General features: G+C 48.5%; 1 protein-coding gene across 10 annotated transcripts in view; it reads left to right on the top strand.

The window, feature by feature from the left end:
- LOC139747680 (transforming protein p54/c-ets-1-like) overlaps positions 1 to 22,730 on the top strand; it is a 268,848-nt gene that overhangs the window by 226,698 nt on the left and 19,420 nt on the right. For 9 of the 10 annotated variants that reach the window (XM_071660266.1, XM_071660265.1, XM_071660263.1 and 6 more), the window contains 2 exons: positions 12,954 to 13,274; positions 17,629 to 17,658. In XM_071660266.1, the coding sequence (XP_071516367.1) occupies positions 12,954 to 13,274; positions 17,629 to 17,658 (351 nt within the window). The remainder of the gene's footprint in view (positions 1 to 12,953; positions 13,275 to 17,628; positions 17,659 to 22,730) is intronic. The other variant, XM_071660262.1, reaches the window with a different exon arrangement.

Raw genomic sequence — 22,730 nt, forward strand, 5'->3', positions numbered from 1 at the left:
ATTCCTTTGCGTCGCTGGAGCGTTTATATAAATATGAGGATTCTCATTTTCACAGATTATCAAGGATATTATATTTTTTGTCTCCTCGTGTTTCATGGAAGCGAAATTCAGATATTTTGATATTGAAAAAAACTAAATTACTTGGACGAGGATCATGCAGGAACTGCAAGGACGGACAGGATCATGCAATGGACATACACGATAGAATCTTCCAGTAGCTCATACTCGGCACTACTGGGGATACGAAGCCGTGTGCTCGACACAGCCACAAGAATGGAAAAATCGAGAGAGGAAAGAAAAAAATATTTGTACACCTTTTTGTGTGCTGGTATGTATACACGTGTGTAAGGATGTAAGTTTAAATGGTGGTCCTATTTAGCACTTTAAGATCGACGAAAAGTTTCTTGAAATAGTGTAAAGAAGAGAGCGATCGCTGATTTAATCCATGTTATCAGGTGACTGATGTAAACATCATCGGTTGACTGATTTAAAAGCCATAACATGTAGTCAGCTGATCCACGTGAATATCCAAACACGCAATCAGCTGATCGACATACACAACGCGACACGTAATCCGCTGATTGATGTAAACAACCAGACACATAATCCCAAAGATGGGTGGAATACAGCCTCACAATCTTTCCAGCCTCCATGAGAAATGAGATAAATCTCAGCTTAACCTTCACCCCTCCCCCAAGTTAATGAGGTCCCCCTTCGCTGTACCCTGGCCCTCATGAATAAATGAGTTAGGGATGAACCTGACCACTACCTTAAGAAATGAGTGGGATAACCCGTAGGCTTATGCAAGCCGCACTTTATCCTCACCCCGACTTTATGAACGAGACTCATCTAACCTCACTCCCACCCTCATGTATGAGACACCTTACCCCACTTCCACGTTCATGAATGAGACACCTTACCTCAGACCCGCCTTCGTGAATGAGGGACACACCATAGCCTCACACCTCACTCTCCCCTTTCCATTCGCTGCGTCCGCTTCCCCCTGCCCCACCCCCATACCCTCACCACCACCACTACCTCACACCTCCTCTCCGTTTCCGCTTTCCTGGGGCCGACCCCAGCAGGATTGGTTTTCCCGGTTGGGACGGTAACGTATCGGGGACAGTACCGGGAACCAGCCTGGCCAGGAGAGATCATCACTGATCCAGCTTTTAGTTTTGCCAACGCTGGGAACTGATATTTAACTCCCACTGGAAGAGTTGTTGGTATAGACCAGCAGAGATGAGGCAGATCTAACAGCCATGACACAACGACGTAACCGAAACCAGCAGAGATGTCTTGCACAAATCCCTGCTATACTAAGGACCTCAGACATAGAGAGCTATGACTCCTGTTAATCAGAACAATAACTGATTGGTTATTGCGAACCCAAACTATGGTCTTTAGAACAGAAGTTGATACTCGGTAAACTCTATTTTTTTTTGCCCATTGTATCTTAATTGCCCGATTTTGAATGTGTACCAATAATAGGCACTTTTTATAGCTCACGGTTGTTTGTAAAGTCACTTTCATGTGGAATTATGGGATTTTTTCCCACAGACGGCGCTGCGAAATCAGATCATCAGGATTAGTAGTGAGATGAATTGCTAGATCACGAAGATCCTGTTCCTCTCCCATGGTCTGTGTCCTTGGACAGTCATGGACAAGGACAACAGTGTGTGTCACACTTGTCCTTGGTTACTCACGGACCATCAAGTCGTCCCATGCTTGTCATGAGTGACATGGATGAGGAAATCTGTCACACTTCCTGGTTCACTCACGAACAACGAAAACTCGTTCGTGTCCTTCGGACATCCCTTTGTTCACCTACGGACAAGGAAGGATATAACCTTTGCTCACTCACGGACAAGGAAGGACATACCTTTTGCTCCATTAGGGACAGGGAGGGACACGACTTTGCTCACTCACGGACAGGGAAAGACGCATCTTTTGCTCAATTTCGGTCAGGGAGGGACATACCTTTGCTCGCTTACGGACAAGGAAGGAAGCCTGGTGCGTGTCCTTGGTCACCGAGGAACAACAATGCAGGAGAGATCCCTCTCCTAGTAGATAAGTAGGAGCTGACCGCTGCTGGCGGATATCCTGCGCTTCCTGAGCCCTCTGTCTCCTTCCGGGGTTATTGTGAATGGGATAAACTAGGTGGGGGTCTGTCGTATTTTAGGGAGGGCTGGGTAGGAATGGTCGTCGTCGGGATGGGATACCCCAGCCAGACGAGGGTTGGTTATGATCTAGTAAGGGCTGCTGTAGTCAAGGCTGGATCTGGGATGGCCTTAAGGGAGCTGGAATAGTCTAGTGAAAGCTGAGATAGAGTAATCAGGTCTGGGGATAGTTTAGTGAGGGCTGGGGTTGCCCAGTGATGGCCGGGAATGGTCTATGGATGGCTGGAATAATCTAGTGAGGGATGGAATAGTGTAGTGAGGGGGTTGATAGTCTAGTACTGGTTAGTGTAGTCTAGTGAGGGTTGGGACAGTCTAATAAGGGTTAGGGTAATCTAGTGAGGGCTGGGATAGTTTACTAGCGGCTAGGATGGTTTATTGAGGGCTACGATTAAGGGCTGGGGTAGTATTTTGAGGGCTCGTATAGCCTAGTGAAGGCTGAGATAGCCGGGAACAACGCAGGGGTAGCCTAAAGTATTGCCCTGAAGTGGTGTGCGTAGGGCGTGGGTTAGGCTGTGTTTGACTTGTACGGGGTTTAACACAGTCTTGCATGTATCTTGAGTGGATCTGAAGAAGATCCTGGGTTAGCGAGAGACTATGGGATAGTTCAGTAAACTCCATGATAATCAAGCCGAAGCCTTGGGATGGAACAGGTGGAGCTGAATATGGTTAGGATGGACAGGGCGCTATGGGGGATCATAGTAAAGTCTGGGGAAATATCCCAGTTTGGAACCCGGAAAAAAATCCTCAAGAAATGTCAGTAAGATTTCTGAAAGTGAAGCTGGGGAAACAGTGAGGAAAATTCCCGAACTGAACGAGGAAAATTTACGAACACAGAGGTCGGAAAAATATCCCAGACTGACCTTTTAGGAGCAGCGTTAAATCCCACAGGACATAAGTACAGGTTTACATCAGTTTAGGTTTAAAAGAACAAGGATATCCCATTTTCTATAATGCAAATGATTTCGTTTTCTTTATTTCTTTTGTTGTGACCAGCGTTGGCTGAATACATAAAGATAATCACAGAAGTAACTGTCTCCCACGTTAAGATATATCAAACACACACAAGAACTCAGGAGTAGAGGTATTAAACAAAGACGGGTGGTTACATTTTTTGTTAGTGTCCCAAGAATTTCCCATTTTCTGTTAAGTAGTTACGTTTTCCGTTGCCTTTGTTTGGCGCTGTAGTACCGAATGTCGTTTTCTTGCCCCAGCCTGAGAGTTAGTTGACAGAGCTAGGCGGCCAAGTGGATCATGAGGGTGAATGTAAAGGAAAGACGTTTTCACGGAGCTTGATGGAGAAAACTTCGTGAGGTAGACAGTGAATATGTTTATAACACAGAGACGAGTCGAAAGCACCATTGGGTGTTGGCGTTATCTTGCCTCCACTCTAGCATCCTGTCTCGATTTACGCCCTAACGACCTCTCTTATCGCTGCCTCTTATCGCTCATTTATCGCCCGTGTGAAGAAACGCGTGTTAGACTCTCCCCTGAGATACTGGCACAGGAAACGCTGGGCCACAGGCGTTGCTCAGCTAGGCTGGCTTTGATACGCCAGCTATGTTAAGCAAGCCAGATCAACCCCAGATAGGATGGGCCAGTAAGCCAAGCCAGTGCCTCCCCACCCAGTCTAGTCGGCTGGCTGAATCTGTGAGGTGAAGGATGATGGAAAATTAATAAAACAGTGAAGGTAGTTGAACCAATTTGATCCCAGTGGGTCCATGGTAACCAAGCCAGTTACTGAAACCATCCAGTCAGCCCTCTGACCACAGACCATCGATCCAGTCAGGTCTCTGACCACAAGCCATGGATCCAGTCAGCCTTCTGACCACATACCATGAACACAAACTTTTCCTTCTTCAGTCAAATACGATTTCAAAGAAATTTGTGGCCCGATGATATTTCTTGCTTTTCGTTCAAGTTTCTGAGGTTTTGGTATTTAATGGTGGATGTCACCAGGTGCTTTGCAGTTTTAAGCAACCTACTTTTCTTTTCCTGGAAGCTGAGTTTTGCTCGTGCCATGGGTGGATGAGCCTATCAGTCGTGTCCAGTTTGCTTGAGGAGTTTCAAGTGTTGTAAAGAGGTCATAGTGTATCTGTTAGTTATAACCAGCTTCGTCGTATTGTTGTGTAATGATGGCGTTTATACAGGTAGGATATCGCGAGTTATCATTACGATTGGGAATGAAAAAGAAAACAAAGAAGATTAACGGAAAGGGAGACTTTAGAGTACAGTTTAACAAATAACTTGCTGGCAACAGAGTGGTGTCGCGGGGAGTGCCCGGGAGCCAGCGTCCAGCGAGAGTGGCACCTCCAGTCGTCAAGAAGGGCCAATGCCTGTACGTGTGTGTTTGTGTGTGTTTGTACATGTGGCAACTGGCAGTGTCTTTAGTCTCAGCCTCAGACAAACATCCACCGCCAATACTGCCTCTTGCTGATACCAATTTTCCACACACAGCCATGTCTACTGGATGCCAATTAACATCACCGGTAGTGCTAATAACCCTGTAGACCACTTAGATGCGCCCCCGCGCGTGTGTAGGTGTTAGTTGTAAAATGTGCGGCGGTGAAGAAGCCTGTAGCCCCGGGCGCTAGTGTTGTGTGCAGTAGCTAACGAGATAACTACAGTGTGATCTTGTGAGAGCTCTCCCTGCTTATCATGCTCTAACAAATGACTAACACAGTGAAAGCAAGACGGTAAAACAGTGTCGAGTGCACAGTGTCGAATGCCAGCGTCGGGCTTAGAGCTCGCTGGAGGGACAATGAGTCGTTGCCGATCCAGCTCGACGCTCTTGACCAACTACTACTACTACAGCTATGGTAACGATGACGTCCCCCCCCCCCCCCCTCGAACTGCCTTCAACTCTCGTTACTCAAGCTTGTCAACGGACACAGTCAGACGCATTTATAACAGTCTGCTAATCCCTTGGGCTCGACGAATCGACTTGCCCTTCAGCACGACAGGACGGCCCTTTGGTGTGATGGCCTGGCCTTTGACCTGACCCCCTCAAAACCCAGGCCAGGATCTCCCAAGGATCGCACCGTCGTGCCAAAGGGTCGCACCTTCGTCTTCATGGGCTAAGTTGCTTTGCTTTTGTTAATTGCTCTGCAGCTTCTAATGATCCATAGATTGTTTTTATCTCTCTCTTTGGGAGAATTAAACTTCTGGGTTGATCACCATCCCATGTCTTTATTGACCACCTCCTCCTTATCATCTGCAGACGTCACACATCACACAGTAAAGTTTCCTTGTATTTTATGCTGGATACAGGGATGGAGTGCCTTATTAGTGTTATGTAGCTCATCACACAGATTTTCTACCTGATTTGCTCTTTCATGGAACTTTTAGTAATACACTGAACGTTCTAGCTCCTCTTGTCAACTTATTTAACACTGAGGCAGTCGCAGGCTTAGCTTCTTGCCTCTATGTGTACGTCAACGCAGTGGCATTGTATTCCAATCTTCTGGAATCTAATCCTACTTCAGTTATCAGTTTTCCCTGCTTTGTTTTCCTTAATCAGGTTGTACTGTATCCTAATCTACTGTTTGCCAGTCCAAGCCATATTCGTTGACTTTCAACGAATACAATCTTAGATTTTACTCCGGGTTTTGGTCAACTAATGTTTCCATTACTAATCCAAAGTTTTTTTCCGATCAGTTGCTTATATAGGTAGTTGACGCTAACCTGCTTCTGTGCATCATTTAGCCTGTAGATCCTCTTCGCATTTGAAGTCATCGCGAGATACTACCCTGTCCGTCATGCGATCACTGGTAGATAACTGGAAAACCATCATCATTACTACTCGATTACTCCAGATTGTCGTGATTCTTTCATTAAACGCTCCTCCAGATCTTGTTGTTTATCCTCGACTGTAATTTGCGGGTTGTAAATAAAGCGAGTCTCAAGCCGTCAGTTTCAGGAGTCGGGTATGGGGGTCGTCCGCTGCAGGAGTCGGGTTGCTCGGTGTGATTCAGGGAGTCGTGCCTTGTGGACCCTTTTGCGTGCCTCGTCGGGGTTGGTCGAGTGGCGTCTGTCTCCGATTCCGCCAGCCAGTCATGTGGCTCCTCTCTTGCGGAGGTTGTTCATCCGGCCAATCACAGGATTCGTCTTGGGGGAGAAAGATTACACGGCCAGTCACATAGGAGTTTCATATCTTGATACTCAGCCGTTCATATGACACCCCTTAGTGTGTGTGTATATATATATATATATATATATATATATATATATATATATATATATATATATATATATATATATGTGTGTGTGTGTGTGTCGAGTATCACGGAAGATGTTCAGTGACTCTGAAGATTCCTGTTTGGACTCAATACTGTCTGAGGTCCTAGAAATCGCAGTTTGGGCCAAAATTGACTATGAGGGCATCGTACCGACTGATGGGGCTCCGTGAGTGGATACACGACCCCTTGGTTGGCTGTCTTTGTCCTGACTGGCTTTTTTTTTTTGGGGGGGGGAAGGTTTCTGACTGGATGTGAGGTCCCCATATTGGCTGCATGGGTCTCGAACTGACTGCGCGGGCTTGAGTGACTAAGAACCCCTGATTGTGTATATCCCTCCCCATCCCCCCCAACTGGCAGTGGCGGGTCCCAGAGTGGCTTCCAGGGAACCCAGACTGACTGAGAGGGGTCCCAGACTGGCTTCGAGCGTCCCAGACTGGCTGTTCTGGCGGGCTCCCCGCCGACCCCCCCGCACCACTGATAGCGGCACTCGGCCGAGACTGTTTGCTCTTCACGCTCTGGTTTAGCGCCGCTCGTGGGATTGTTTGCGCTCGTTAGAATGTTTACGCGCAAACAAAAGGACTTCGTGAAAGAGGATGCCGCCAGCGTCGGTCCTTCTGTTGACAAGACGATCCGTTGGTTTACCTTTTTTTTTTCTCTCTCTTTTCCCCCAAAAGACTTGCGAATCATCGCTTTTTCTCTGAAGAAAAAGACGCATTCTGTAGAACGTTGTGTGATTATCGTACAGTTAGACATCTTCAGAACAGTTGGTGGTTTCAGGAGAGGAGTTCAAGGAACATTGAAACGTGGAAGTGTTTCACGTAGAGTTTCGAACCCTTAACGTAAGGGTTTTCAAACCCTTCACGAAGAGATCTGAACCTTGTCACGTAAAGTCCCGAATCCTTCAGATAGATTTACCGGACACTTTCATTCAGAGCTCCGAAACCTTCACGAGATATTCCGAACCCACCACGGAGCACTCTGAACCCATCACTTATAGAGCTTCGAACCCTTCACGTCGTGTTCCTAACCCTAAAATCAAAGGAAATCATTTAGAGACTTTGTGTCCACTTGGTGGTCCATGGAAAATAGACATTTTGATCAAAATAATATAAATTTAGAAGTTTCAGGAATATAAGAATCTTTAATGAGATGAGTGAAGGATCTGTGTGCGGCACGATAACCGTACTTAGGTAAATTAAACATGGCTGAAGATGTTTATTGTCCGTAACGGACCACTACCACTTGGGCCGTGTTTGTGCAAATGATACACCGTTATTCCCCGGACATCGCTCCAACGCGTCCCTCCACGGGGTTCTTCCAGACCCCCTCCAGCGTCTGGGACACTCCTGCAACCATACCTCCGAGTCCTACAGTCTTGCAATATACATTTTTACGGTATAAAAATCCTACAGTTTACTTTTTTTTCTTTACGTCACAGTCCTGCAGTTTCCTTCTGCATCTTGTTTCATGTCCAAGATGGGTATCTAGAAAACTGTTTTCCTTATGTGTCAGCGTGCTAGTGAGAAGTCCCTCTTTTCCTCTCTCTCTCGTCGTCCAGACTCGCAAAGACCTGTCGCTTCCTCACTCACCTCAAATTCACCACTCCTTCCTTCGTCCTAGACTCGTCATCATCCATCTCCCTCCTGCCCAAATTCATCACTTTGTCTCCCCTCTGACCCGTGGCTACTCGTCACCAACGCCCGTAATAGCAAGAATCGTACGATAAAACCATGATCGAGTGTTGAACCCCCTGCCGTCGCCCCAGAACTCGTCCCATCCATCCAGTCTCTCGTCCTCCATCTTCCAAACCAAAGTCGCCCCCTTTCTCTCTGTGTAATCTCCCCCACCCCCTCACTCACCCCGGTCCAAAATGGCCCCCTGGCTGTGCTCCTCCCTCACCTTCCTTCCTCCCTGGCTAACCCTTCTCCCCCCCTCCTCCTCCACCTCTGCCTCCACCGTCCGTGCCCCGCGGCCACGTCCCCCCTCCACCTGCACCTCCTGTGCCTTACCCTAGTCATTAGTTCCGGGTGGTGAGTCCAAATGATGGAGGTAAGTAGCGAGGGGCGACAGCCGCCGCCACAAACATGGGCTCCCCCCTCATGGTCTCCACCCGCGCCTTCTTGGCTGTAGCAACACCACCTCCTTCACCACCAGCACCACCAAAGCCTCCAACACCACCCATATCACCATCAATCTTGTGTGTTGGTGTTGACGGCACCAGCTTTGGTTCATCCTCCTCCTCGGCCTTGTGTTCGTCTCTGTTCATCGAAACATCATCCTCAACCATCGATCTCATGGGAAAGCGGCGTGGCGACTTCAACGCCTGACCATAGAAAGTGATCCACGATCGTTATTCATATACTTCCTCTTTTTTCTCTCTCTCTCTCCCTCCCTCTCTCCTTGACGTCGTCAGCAGACGAGTATGTCTCAGCCGCAGGTCAGGAATGTTATTTATTGTCTTCTTTGCCTTGCCAGGAGGGAAGGGAACACACAAGAAAAAAGATAAAGAATCGAGTATAATCACGTGTCCTTCACCAGAATCTGGAGAATACACCATTATGATGCATTTACTGAATTTATATATTATATACATTAATTTTAGAGGGAGTATATATACATTATCTATCTATCTATCTATCTATCTATATATATATATATATATATATATATATATATATATATATATATATATATATATATATATATGAGATGGATATGTGTGAGGTGGGGCAAGTTGTGCAGGGGTAGTGTGAGACAGGTGTGAGAGGGAGGGTTCGAGCGGGCTCCCAGCACCCCTGAGCTGCCACACTCATCAGGCAGACATTACATCAAGCATGTACACTGCCGCTCCGTTCCTGGGGTTGGGAAACAGGAGAGAGGGGCTAGGGTGGGATGGGGGTGAGGGGGGTGCGTGTGAGTTACGGGTGGGGGTGCATGAGCCACGGGGGTTGGGGGGCAGAGACTGGTGGTGGCGGCCGCTGCCTCAAGGTGAAACACCGCCTGGGGGGAGGCTGGAGGCGCTGGGGGTAAAGGGCAGCCGCTGAAGGGGAACACGCCTGGGACACTACACCAACAGTCACCAAACTTCCTCCGCCCTGCCCCTCCACCTACTCCCGCACCCCTCCCTCACCCTCCCCTCCGCTACTTCCTCAGTGCCCCAGGCTCCTACCCGGGGCACTACCTGCCATTCTCACCTATCTAGAGGCACTGTAGACCGTCCATTGTAGCACTGTAAGATCTCCATACAGACACTGTAGATCGCAAATACAGGCATTGTAGGCTCTCCATACAGACACTGTAGGTCGTCTGTAAATGCACTTTAGGTCGTCCATACAGACACTGTAGGTCGTCCATACAGGCACTGTAGGTCGTCCGTATATGCACTTTAGGTCGTCCATACAGGCACTGTAGGTCGTCCATACAGGCACTGTGAGCTGCCCTCGTCCTCCCTTAGTCATTAAGAGCATCCATTATCTTCCACCTGAGTACCCTGACCCACCCTGTCCTGCCCCAGGCACTCTAGACTGCCCCACTCCTTCCTGGGGTACCTCGGCTCGCACGTGCCCCTCCTGCAGGCCACCCCAGCCGTCCACATGCTCCTCCTGAGGCACTCTGACCTAACACCCCCCAACCCCCACCACCACCTACCGCCCGAGGACATTGCCACACACACACACACACACACACACACACACACACACACACACACACACACACACACACATGGCACCGTCACACCTACGTGCTTGGGTACAGGTCACCATGTTTAGGCAGGGTTAACCCCTCGTCCCTGCCGTGCCAGTGCGTGCGGTTGTGTGTCAACAGGTGTTGAGTGCTTTTGCCAGAGCTCATGGTTCGAGCCCTGCCATCCCCCCCTCACCCCACCTCACCACTGCCTTCCCCCACTCCCTCAAAGCTAACAGATGTGAAAGCACTCGCGAGTGCTTGCCCAGTCGCACATCCCAGCGGATACGAGTGCTTTCGAAGTGCTGGTCCTGTCGCACCGCCAACAGACACGAGTATAACGAGTTGCTCTCTTCGCACATGAAACATCTGTTATTGTCAATGCATGTTCTTTAACTAGAGTCTTCTTGCAAGCACAAAGCTTCTCCACAGTCCTTAGATATGAGCGTTGTCACGAGCGCAGTCCCTGTCACACCTGATCAGACGTGAGTTCTACATAAGTAGTAGCCTTGTCACACCGCCTAAAGATACGAGCGTTGGCCCTAAGTCGCACCCACGGGAGATTTAAATGCTATTAGTAGTGCTGACCCACTCGCAGATGCGAACGCTGAGACATTTGCTCCCCAGGACATGCGAATCCTGGCCTCGCTGCACCCACTAAACAGATGGAAGCGCTAACCCTGCCGTGCCCTCAGACGTACGTGAGTGCTTGTTGGAGCACTGGCCCTGTCGCACACGCCGTCATTACTCCCCTCCCTCGCCTCCTCCCCACCACCATACCACTCCAGTCACGGACAGATGGCTACCGGCCGCCCAGCACGCGCCGATGCCTGTGTCGCTACGCAGTCCCCAGGCTGCCCCCTACGCAGCTCCCTCGGAAAAAAACAAACAAAAAAATGCGTAAAAAATATGATATATTGATTTCATGAAATTGAGGAAGTAGGAGGCAGAATATGCTAAGTCAACTAGAGCGTGGAGGAACGTGCGTTTTGGATCACCATTTTAAAACATCAATGATGCAAATTGTGGTGTCAGAGGTTGGCGGAGGTATTGTGTGCGTCAGCGGGGAACGAGGAAGCCCTACTGAGTGAGGCAGACCTCAGAGGCCACCTATTGTTGTGAATATTTATTGATGCCGAAGGTCCCCTGTCACCCACACCACGTCCCTCCCTCTCTCCCTCCCTTCCTCATCCCCCCCTCCCCACGACAGAAGGAACCCACCCAACTCCCTCCCTCTAGGAACCATGGGGAGGGAGGGGAGACTCTAGATATTGCCTGAAGGATGCAGCAGCAGCAGCAGTGCACAACGAAACCATTGCTCGTGCACACCGCCCGCATCCGATACCGTGCTATCCCCCCCGTCCCAATTACACTCGCATTTTCTGTGCACTGTGCCTGCATTACCGTGCACAACTCCCACAAAGCCCCAAACTACCACGCAATCGCCCCTCACTACCACACACACACACACACACACACCATACTTCGTCGAAATATTCCTACACTACCATTCTTATCTTTGAATTATCATGAAAAACGTCCGAATCACCATACACCGTGTTCACACCACCGTGCACTCCTGTTAGACTACCGCAGTCACACTCGGACAGTGTCTGGCACTGCTGAGAGAGCTCACTGCCCTAGACTACACAATTCGTAAAGTAGAAATATTCGCATTCATTTTCCCCTTTTTAATTTCTTTCGTACCCGCTGCCGATGGTTTCTCGTTTGTCCATCTCTTCATCTATAAGCTCATGTCCGTCCAGCCTGGCCCAAGCGGGCTAACAGAACCCAGGACAAACCGTCTCGTCGCATGCTGTACCCGGGGGAACACTGCTAGTCATAACCTGAACGCAGAGGAAAACCAAAACACGTCACGAAGCTTTACCTGGTCCCTCTCTGTACGCCAGCCACATGTGGCCGTGGACCAACACACTGTTCTGCCGTTCACCTGACACGTGACCTTGACTCATCCCTGGCGAATATACAAAGGAGCAGGTGAGGGAGGAGGGGGCATGCGTCCCCCTCTCCCCACCAAAAAATAAAGGAGAGGTAACCTTCCACACCCAGATCTCTCGGAGCGGCTGCCCTGACACCCCGGCCATTCGTCGACCTAAGTTCGCCGCCTACGTGGAAGGGGTCCGTGGGACGCACAACTTGCTGCTCCGTCCGTCCACCAGGATAGCGTTGGAGGCTCCAGACGGATCCCCGACCCCTGCAGCACCCCACTCATATTTGTGATCTCGCAATCGTGTGTTTCACACGAGACAACCATAATTCACATATGCCAATATGATTGCGTTATTATTACTATACGTTACGTTATATTGTTTCAGTGTTACAACTACGTATATGGTTATATATATATATATATATATATATATATATATATATATATATATATATATATATAATGAAAACGCACATAGCTATACAGAGAAATGAGTATAAGGTATATAATCACAATTCCCTCATTTCTCACGTGTCATTTGATCCTCATGTTCTAGATACATTGTCTGATCCACAGATTTAGGAGTTACTGTCTTCCTCTCATAGTTTATGTTGACCTCATACAGTAGGAGAAAAGAATCATAAATATCATTTAATGATCATGTAATGCCTATGACTAAGTTGAAGATCTACGAATCTAATTTTATACACATATCATACTGGCCTCAGTAGTTTCATATGCTATATCCTTATCTCAGAGCTTAAGGTATTCCATCCTAAACTAAGTTTTATGCATGGCATATGTTTTACTTGACTCTTTCCAGCCTCACAGCCTAAAGTGGGGTCAGGTGACGAGTGGTGACAGTGAGACACGTTGTTGATCTCTTGTGTCTTTGCCTTACAGACGTGGAGGAGGAGTCCGCCTCCCTGGCCCATGTCCCTCCCACCTTCCACGAGTATGTCCCGGACTTCAACGAGTTCTTGGAAGGCTACGGTGGCCCCCTGCCGGAGCACCGCCTCAACCCCGTGCTCACATCGTCGTCATCCTCCTCCTCCTCCTCACACGGGCCTCCGCCGCCCTCTTCCGTGCCCTCGTCCGCCCTACCGCCACACACTGCAGTGCCTTCCACGGCGTCGTCTTCGTCGGGCACCACCACATCGCCTTCCAACACGTCGTCCAGTACGCCACACCCGCCGCCCTCGCAGTCGCTACAGTACCTAGAGGGTTAGTACCTCTTCCTCCATACCTGTTCACGTTCCTCCTCCTTCAGGAGTACTCTAGTTTTAGTTAAACCCTTCTCTGTGTGTGCTGTATATTCATGTATAATTTTCTGGTGGTGGCTTACAAGTCTCACTTCTGTGGTAAGAAATACTCTTATATGTATTTTTCTTTTTCTGTGTTAAATGGAATTACCATCTCTTATTTTCTTTGGGGAATGATTCACCTTTTGATATCAAGGTAAGGGATTGCTAGTGGGGAATTATGTTATCTCTTCTCCTTACTTTGAGGGAGATCACATCAACCATATTTGGCCGAAGGGAAAATTTTCGACCCTCCTACTTTTACGAGAGACTCGTTTCGTCTTTCTTGGCTGACGTTTTCCGTAAATACCCTTGTGGCCGCTTCCTGTAAACGTACATAGCGAGCGTGGTCCGAACACGAACCTCAGTCATGCCATAATTACTATATTTAGTACCATGGGTGACCGAAGCTGCTCCACGTCACAGAGGACCACATCTGTGTTATGAACGTTAGAGTGACCTGCGTGACCCCCCCACCCCCTGTTCACGAATGTTATTTGTTTGTTCTCGAACGACCGGTAATACTTGTCTCTATACAGCAGGAAGACAGTCATTTGTCGGATCTGTACCTGAACAACTTGACCGACCCATCCCCTTCACAAGACGAACATAGTTGGCAGCGGAAAAATCCAATTTCTAAAAAAAAAAAAAAATCCTATTAAATCATAAACAAACGAGAAAACAGAACGACCGCCGACGGTAGATTTGCAACGTCTTTCAGCGGAAATATTCCAGGGAGTCCAGGAACCAAACTTCCAGGCCGGTGTTGGCGCTCCCTACCCATCTTAGTCACTGGAATCCAGTAGGAAAAACCTGGAGGACGCGCCTGAGAGGGACTCCGGGCGCAGACGCCCAGAACGGATGACCTCTTGATGGCTGTAATTTTGGGAATTCTTGAAAAGAAAGACTCGGAGAAATTTCTAATTACGAGATTAAAAGAGTGTTTTACATGGATTCCTCTGTGTCTGAGGGCGATACAAAGAAAACTGGAATGGTAATGAACATGGGGGTGTTCACGACGACAGAAGTTGATTAATCGGACTTACGATTATGTTATCACTGTTCATTCTTGGATTTCTGGCTCAGGGACCAATTAGATATCAGTGATCATTTTAAACTCAAACAATATCAGTATTCATACAGTTCACGGTAGATGCAGCAGCGTTGTGATACTCCTCAAGCAATCTGGCAAGTTCGTTGAGGTATTCAGTGAGAGCCGTGCATGATCCCATCTGCCGTCAGCACGAAAAGAGACATATATAATCGTCGAAGTACCCTGAACACTCGAAGGTGTTCAAGATGATTCGATTACTGGTTATGGGTCGACGCTGACAACCTTACTGACCCTGGCAGTCGATAGACCAAAATCCATACGACCAGCCAATCACTGTTTTCGTAAGTGATAAAGGAATGTGGTCGAATGATCTCTATTTGTTGATCTCTGAACACATTCATACGTACTACAAACGCAAAGAAGGGGAGACTTACCTTGTGGGGTAAATGAGAGAAGCGAGCATGGATAAGAGGGAGAAAAATCAGAGGATCTATGGTGCTGGACTACGAAATTGAAGAGGAAGTCATATGGTGATGGGACTGGGAGGCGGGGACATGAGCTAAGGCTGACCAAGAAGGGAAAATGGGGCGATGGAACACGGGCTGAGGGGTCGGGGGTCGGAGAGCAGAGCGAGGGAGGAGAAATTGATACAAGAGGAAATAGTGGGAAGAAGTGTACAGGCAGGAAATGGAAGGCGGTTAGCTGAGCTTACAGGTTGATGAGGTAGTCAGATTCCCTCGGAAACAAGTTGGTAAAACTACTTAAACTCGGATGACTTGTGGGTGACCTCCTAAGGGCAGGATGACAGTGGTGACGGGTTGTCTTCTTCATATGGAGAGAAATCGCCTGCTCAGGCAAAATGGTCGACTTATTGACGGGAGGTCATCCATGGACAGAAAGCAGGGAGAGCCCTTACTGGGACGAGAGCTGTCGCTTGGAGGATGACCTCATGGAGGAAGCCCCATTGAGAGCACTGGGAACCCTGATGGAACTGAGAGGTTCAGAGAGAGAGAGAGAGAGAGAGAGAGAGAGAGAGAGAGAGAGAGAGAGAGAGAGATGGTCATGAGGGGTCCCTACACCCATAACAAAGCTCTTGGTGGGGGTATATTCCTCTCCTGTGGGTGAGCGACCCGAGAATAATGACTGGAGGTGGGTGGTGATGGGGGAGGCCGATAGTGATGAGACAATGATGGTGATGATTACGAAGGTGATAATGAAGGTAATGAGCGGCGACTGGCGTGGGCGTGCCCCGCTGTACGCTAGAATCGCCGGAAGCCGAGGCAGCCGACCGGAAAAAACGGGCGATGGGGGAAGGGGGCGGGGAGTGGTGAAGTGGCGGAGGTGGTGGTGGTAGCGGGGCATTCTCACGGCGTTAAGGGATGGTCACTTTCAGCGGCGGGAGAGGTCAGAGGGGAAAGGAGGAAGACAGACAAGAGGAATATCGCTCGTTCGTTGAGTATAGCGATGTCGAACGTGTGTAATTGGAGAAAGCCGATGGTGACGTGGAAGACGAAGGACAATATAATTCACAAGTGCCTTTTGTGGTGATTACTCCCATGAGTCGGGGAGAGAGAGAGAGAGAGAGAGAGAGAGAGAGAGAGAGAGAGAGAGAGAGAGAGAGAGAGAGAAGGGAATGCATTCATTAATTCATGACATTTTGAGGACGCACAGGGATGGCTTCACCCTTGGGGTTGGGTCGGTGGGACACCAGAACCTGGTGGCGCCACCACCACCTAGCGGGGGTTATTCGAACTTACCTCTCTCATCCCAGTAATTTGATGCTGATAAAGAATTCCGTAAGAACAACATGATGTTAGGATTACTTTATTGTATTGTGTGAACTGCTGAAGGCCTGTGTTTTATGAAGTGACCAAGATGATATGGTCAGGGATGATATATATATATATATATATATATATATATATATATATATATATATATATATATATATATATATATAATTTACAACGTACATTATTGTTCCTGTTCGCATCTGACTAAAGATTGAGTTAAATGTCTTGTCATGAACAAAAAAGTTATTTGTTTCCAAGAAATATATTGAATTTTTTTTTCTTTCACTTAAAAAAAAGTATCATATTGCAGCGGAGGGTATCCAAACAATGCCCCTCAACACGAGCAGTTCCCACTGTGAAAAGATATTGTATAAATTCAATTTCCTGTGCGTCAGCAAACGGAATACACACTCATACGCTAGATTATATATATATATATATATATATATATATATATATATATATAGCTAACGTTGTCGCAAGTCTTGCCTTGACGGAGTCAAAACTTCGTTCGTATGTAATCCCAAGTATTACCCCGAGCGTTCGTAATGGTATTAAGACAAGGAAAAGAAAAAAAGAAAAAACCCTGCGTCATTACCAGATGCGTCACTTTTCCGATTGCCTTTTGTTTTCCCGTGCGAAGCTCCGCCCCCTTTGTCATGACGTCAGAGGTTCCTGCGGGGTCACTCTTGCTGCGCGCGCCCAATGACTGACAACCCCGTAATCAGTTGCCATTGCTCCATTTGCATCATTCTTTTTATGCAGTGCGTCGTTAATATTCTAGGCAGAGATTTATTTCTTTTCTCCACCGCCCGGCCCCCACGTACAAGTAAGAGGCATGAATAATCGAGATATGTCAGGCCCTTTAGAGTCTGCATCGTCTAGCAACCGCGGCAAAAATATATATAGAGAGAGAGGAAGTAGACTGACGGAAGTCGCTAACCGGTAACCCGTATTCACCTACAAGTTGCCTGGTCGTCGGCGTGTCACACAAAAGCATTAATTGAGTGGGATCACACGTCTCTCGGGACCGACCCTGGCAGATCGACTCGCTCTCGCTCCACTTGATTTATTGGCCCCGTGCGCCCCCTGCGGACGAGAGAGGAGGGGCGCGTTGGTGCGTGTGGTACCGGGAAAAAAGAGGCGCTATTTGTTGTGGCTAGTTATTCTGTGTGTGTGGGTGTCTGTGCTCTCTGTCCTGATTAACCTGAGGAAATGGGGACTTCAAGTCTGAGTTCATGTGACTTGAAGAGAATAATTTCATAAAGGAAAATAAGAATTTATCGCAGAGGCGACTTGATAAACCACCTCATCAATAAAATTAATCCCTTGTTGATCAACGTTCAGTTTTGCTGATGACTATAACATTTTGTTAATCATGTGCGAAACATTTATCAATTTCACTGAAGACTTTTCGTATCGACTTTCAGACAACAGAAGGAGGGTGTGGAGCCGGAACGGTAAGGAAGAAGCAGAGTTTGTACCTGTAGCTAGTCCTCCTGCCCTCCCTCCCTTTCTCCCTCCTTTCCTTTACGTTCAACCACACCGTTCAGCACGTTCACAAATGCCCCCTCCCCGGGGACTCTTGTGAACGTGTTGAAGTCCCGGTGAACGTGAGAGATGAGTTATATGAGCGTATGAGTACGTCATACTTCATCTTGATGTTAATTACAAGTTTGGCGAATGAATGCTTGTGATTTTTGTGCTGTGTTTAACAACATTAACCTGTTAACATGTAGCAGTTGTTGAGCATGATGTAAATTTATTTTCTCATAACCTGATTAACGTAGGGTAAGAAAATTCTATACTAATAGTGGATACTTACAATTAAACTCTCTGATGATTATGTAGAGTATATGTAATTATATGCCAAGACCGTAAAAGCAATGTTGGTGGAATATATATTTATCTGTGTGCGTGTAATTATGTTTCCGTATATGATCGTCATCTTTTCTGGCCAGATTTAGAGATTTCTCTTTATACGATGAAAATATGCGGTTTGAGTACAAGCTTTGTCTCAGATGATGGTCTCTCTCTCTCATGGGACGGGGAGAAGGGACCTGCAGACCCCGGGGGAGGAGTAAGGGGCAGGGCGGGGCGAGAGACGACGGGAGAGACCTTCCAGGTGTCTTTCCGTCGCATGACATGATCCTGTCGGAGGCCCCGTCGCAGGAGGTTTCTTTCGGTGGAAACCCCTTCGGGAGTGTCCTCCGACAGATGCCATATCTAGACCGCCTGCCCCAAGACAGTAGAGAGCATAGTAATACAGGAGGGGAGGAGGACGAGATGTGTGTGCAGGGAAGGAGCGGCGGGCCGGCGGACAGGTAGTTACGGGTCCACAGTGATGAAGGGCAACAGGTAGCACCCCACCGGAAGCCCTATTGTAGGACCCACCATGCCCCGTTGCTCCCGTACAGCCCGGCCTCCCCTCCCCTTGGGCGTATCCCTCGCCAGGGCCATAACCTCCCCTGCATCCCCTCAGCATAAGGGCGGCGGCTGGGGGACTGGCCGCAGGGGACACATCCGCCCCTGTGTCACGCAACCAAGCCAGACCCAACCAGGGCGCCCCTGATAAAGCGATGTATTAATGGCTATCTGGAGTGTCGCTCTTTTTTTCAATAGGATATCAAAACCTCTGATCATAGCCGTCCTGTGAATGGGATTAAACATTGTGTTTGGTCAACATCCCAATTATATGGGTCTTGGCCCTCCTACCCCTGCCTCCACAACTACACCCACCCCCACCACCTTCCTGCTCCTCCTCCTCCTCCTCCTCCTCCTCCTCCCTGCTCGAGGACCAGTTCATATTGGGTAATTATATCAGGGGTACCCCGCCCCCCGTCCTCCCCAGATTATGGCGAACATAATGTTCCAATAGAATTACACGGTATTATCACTTATAGTAATTATCTATATGTATACAAGTCTTTCAAACGTTATATATATATATATATATATATATATATATATATATATATATATATATATATATATATATATATATATATATATATGTGTGTGTGTGTATGCATATATTTGGTAATTCATCCACATCGACATGTGTATACAGGCCTTATCATAGTGGCTGAACAGTGCTCACACATTTGCACTGGTGCGATAAACCATGAGTCTTTCTCATGTATTGCCCAGGTTATGACCTCCTTTTTGTCCCCACTCTTGCCCCGCCCAACCTCGCCTCTTGCCCCGCCCCAGCCTCACCTCTTGCCCCGCCCCAGCCTCACCTCTTGCCCCGCCCCAGCCTCACCTCTTGCCCCACTTTAGCCCTCCCTTGCCCCGCGCCAACCCAAATAGAGAGTTGTGTTTGCCCAGCACAGTGTTGACATGAAAACTGTGCAGTTCCTGCGGTTATGAAAAACAACGTTTCCCTCGAGTACACACGATGTGTGGGGTGGTGGAGGGAAGGGGGGGGGGGATGTGACCGGTGCCGCAACTGGGAGTATAACCGGCCGGCCAGGTGCCGGTGACCGGGGCCGGTCAGATAAGACACAGGGACACCGCCATGACGACGGCTCATGAATCTCATTAAAACTTGGTTCGGAAAACAATGCCGGCGTTTGTGGCTACGCCCCTCATCCCAGGCACGCCATCTCTCTCTCTCTCTCTCTCTCTCTCTCTCTCTCTCTCTCTCTCTCTCTCTCTCTCTCTACCCACACGCCCACCACAGCCTGTGTTCCTGGACGGACGGTGGCTCTAAAAGTTACACTGACGCCATATTGGCCTCCCCCACCCGCGGTAGTACGTTCTCACCTCTCACACCAAGACCTCACCTCTCACACGATCCTCGCCTCTCACACGATCGTCACCTCTCACATGGTCGTCGCCTCTCACACCAAGACCTCTCGTGTTTCACTACTCCCCTACCTCTAACCTCTTACAGTGCCGTATCACCTCTCACACCAAGACCTCACCTCTCCCACCTAAACCTCACCTGCCTCAGTACCCTCAGCCTCTCCCACGAAGACCTCACCTCTCACACTGCCCTCACCCCTATTCCCCCCGCCTCCACCGCCGGAACTCTATCATCATTTTCCCGAAGGATTTCCGTAAACTTGGACATCCGGGGCACCGGCTACCGCATCCTTCCTCTCTCTCTCTCTCTCTCTCTCTCTCTCTCTCTCTCTCTCTCTCTCTCTCTCTCTCTTTTCGTCCTCTGATATTTTTCTCAATCGCCTCAAACTCCGTCGTTTTTGATGTTCCATTTAATTTGCGGACTTCTGCACATCTCTCCTAGTCCGCGATTCTTGCTCCCTCTCCTCAGCCACGTCCCCGAGCTGATCCATCTGGTCTTCAAACATTGTATGTGTATCCCCGCCTCCCCCATCCCTCCGCAGCTAACGCAACTACTAACCGTGGTTTCGTAAAGCTAAGATACCAGCCATTACCTGATTCGTTACCCCATCCTCCCGAATGCTGTTCTGTCCTAAGCCTTCATGGTGGAGTGTTGAGTGTGGCGACATCTGATTGAGGCCCATGTGTATTCCGAGTTCCGTCAGGGGGGCAGTCAGATACATAATTTATACCTGTCTATCTGTCTGTCTATCCATCTACATTATAGTAAGAACTTTGCTATAAAAGATGCAACGACGTTCTTTCATAGCGTAAGAGTAGTGGACGACCGGAATGAAATGGGATATGAAATTGTGAATATTGGCGGTATATACACATCCTGGCTGCAGCACTCTGTCCTCAGTCAACCCAACTGTTCATCATTCAATAGGGGCTGGTTGATAATATGGGCACCTGGCTTTGGCCAGGATATATATATATATATATATATATATATATATATATATATATATATATATATATATATATATATAATATCGCAGTCAAAACGATGAATCTAGCTGAAACTGTGGCGAGCTGAAAAACGTACGACTTCTGCCCAAAGCACTCCGCGGCGTCCCGTCATAGCCGGACCGGCGGGAGGTCGCGATGAAATTGCGGAGCGTCGAAGGCTCTGCGCCGCCGGGGGGTCGCGGCATCAGCGGTACACACAATCGACAGATCGCACCATCGACGGAATGCGCCTTTGAAGAGTCACACCAGCGAAGAACAAGGCATCATCGTCAGCGGACGGCAGGGTCGATTAAAAAACGCTAGATCGACTGGCCGCAAGATGGACGGACGGACCGACCGCAGGATCAAAAGGGCCTCAAAATGGCCGGACTGTAGGATCGACGCGTTGGACCGCAGGATCGACGGGTCACACAGGGGAAAAGTGATGGCGGAGTTCGCGTTCCAGACCGCAGCCGCCGCGAACTTTACCTGGGCGGCCTGCGGCTTGCGGCCCGGTGCTGCGATCCTCGCTTGTGACACACGGCAGGATATCCGGCTAAGGGTGAGAGCAGCGTCACTTCCGCTGGTTATCTGGTTATCATGCGGCACGATAACTGCCCTCCACAAGTCCCAGTGGCACGATAACTGCCCTCCAGTAGTAACACTGGTACGGTAATTACCCTCTGTAGGCCGAGTGGCACGAGCACTACTCTCCAATGGTCATACTGGTACTATAACTGCCTTCCACAGGCCCTAGTGGTACTATAACTGCCCTCCACAGGCCCTAGTGGTACTATAACTGCCCTCCACAGGGCGGCGTGGTGCCATAACCGGCCTCCAGAGGTCTTAGTGATACAAACTCGTTGGGTTGCGGACAACTGGCGGCTCTGATGGCAAAGCGGTGGTGGTAAGAAGAGGAATTTTGATGATTTTGATGAAGAAAGATTCCGGCAGAAGATCAGACGAGGGTGTCCTCTTTTACAGCAGCAGTTTTATCAGAGAACAGAGTTGATATGGCGATCTCTCTCTCTCTCTCTCTCTCTCTCTCTCTCTCTCTCTCTCTCTCTCTCTCTCTCTCTCTCTCTCTCTCTCTCTCTCTCTCATTATCTTTATCTTTATCGTTAGATTCACCATATGGATTTATATTTCCTACTTGTGAATGTCTTTCTCCGACGTTGGCTCCACGCGTTAAAAGTGAGCACGATATTCTGATAGTTCCACATTGAACTTGACGGACATTTTGGTGCAGTCTGCGCCTTTCCGTGAGGGAGACGATTTGTGTTTGGAATAGATACTTTAAGATTCCGAACTTGAGGAACCGTCCATAAAATGACAGCGGTGTCGCTACAATTCGCTGACAGTAATTAGAACAGTGAAAACGACAGACTGTCGCAGCAATTCACTGCTGGTCATCCTGACAGCATTGTTAATGGAACAGTGAAAAATGACGGTCTGTCGCTGGAGTTCACTCTGCTCGTCTCCTTGGCAGCACTGTTAATGAAACAGTGAAAAAGGCAAACAGAAATTCCTTTGCCTCGGGTCCTGATACGGCGTTACTCCTTTGACCTTATAGACCAGCGCCTGACCAGGGGCCGGGTCGGGGCAGGAGTGCGTCGGAAAACCCTATCTTGAAGGTTCTCAATCACACTGTGACAGTATTAGGATGTCAACCTTCTGGGCAGACTTCCCAAAGGGCGTTCTTTGGTGTCACTTTATCGTCCTTCTGTACCAA

The sequence above is a fragment of the Panulirus ornatus genome, chromosome 69 (genome assembly GCF_036320965.1).
Source record: "Panulirus ornatus isolate Po-2019 chromosome 69, ASM3632096v1, whole genome shotgun sequence".
Classification (NCBI taxonomy): Eukaryota; Metazoa; Arthropoda; class Malacostraca; order Decapoda; family Palinuridae; genus Panulirus; species Panulirus ornatus.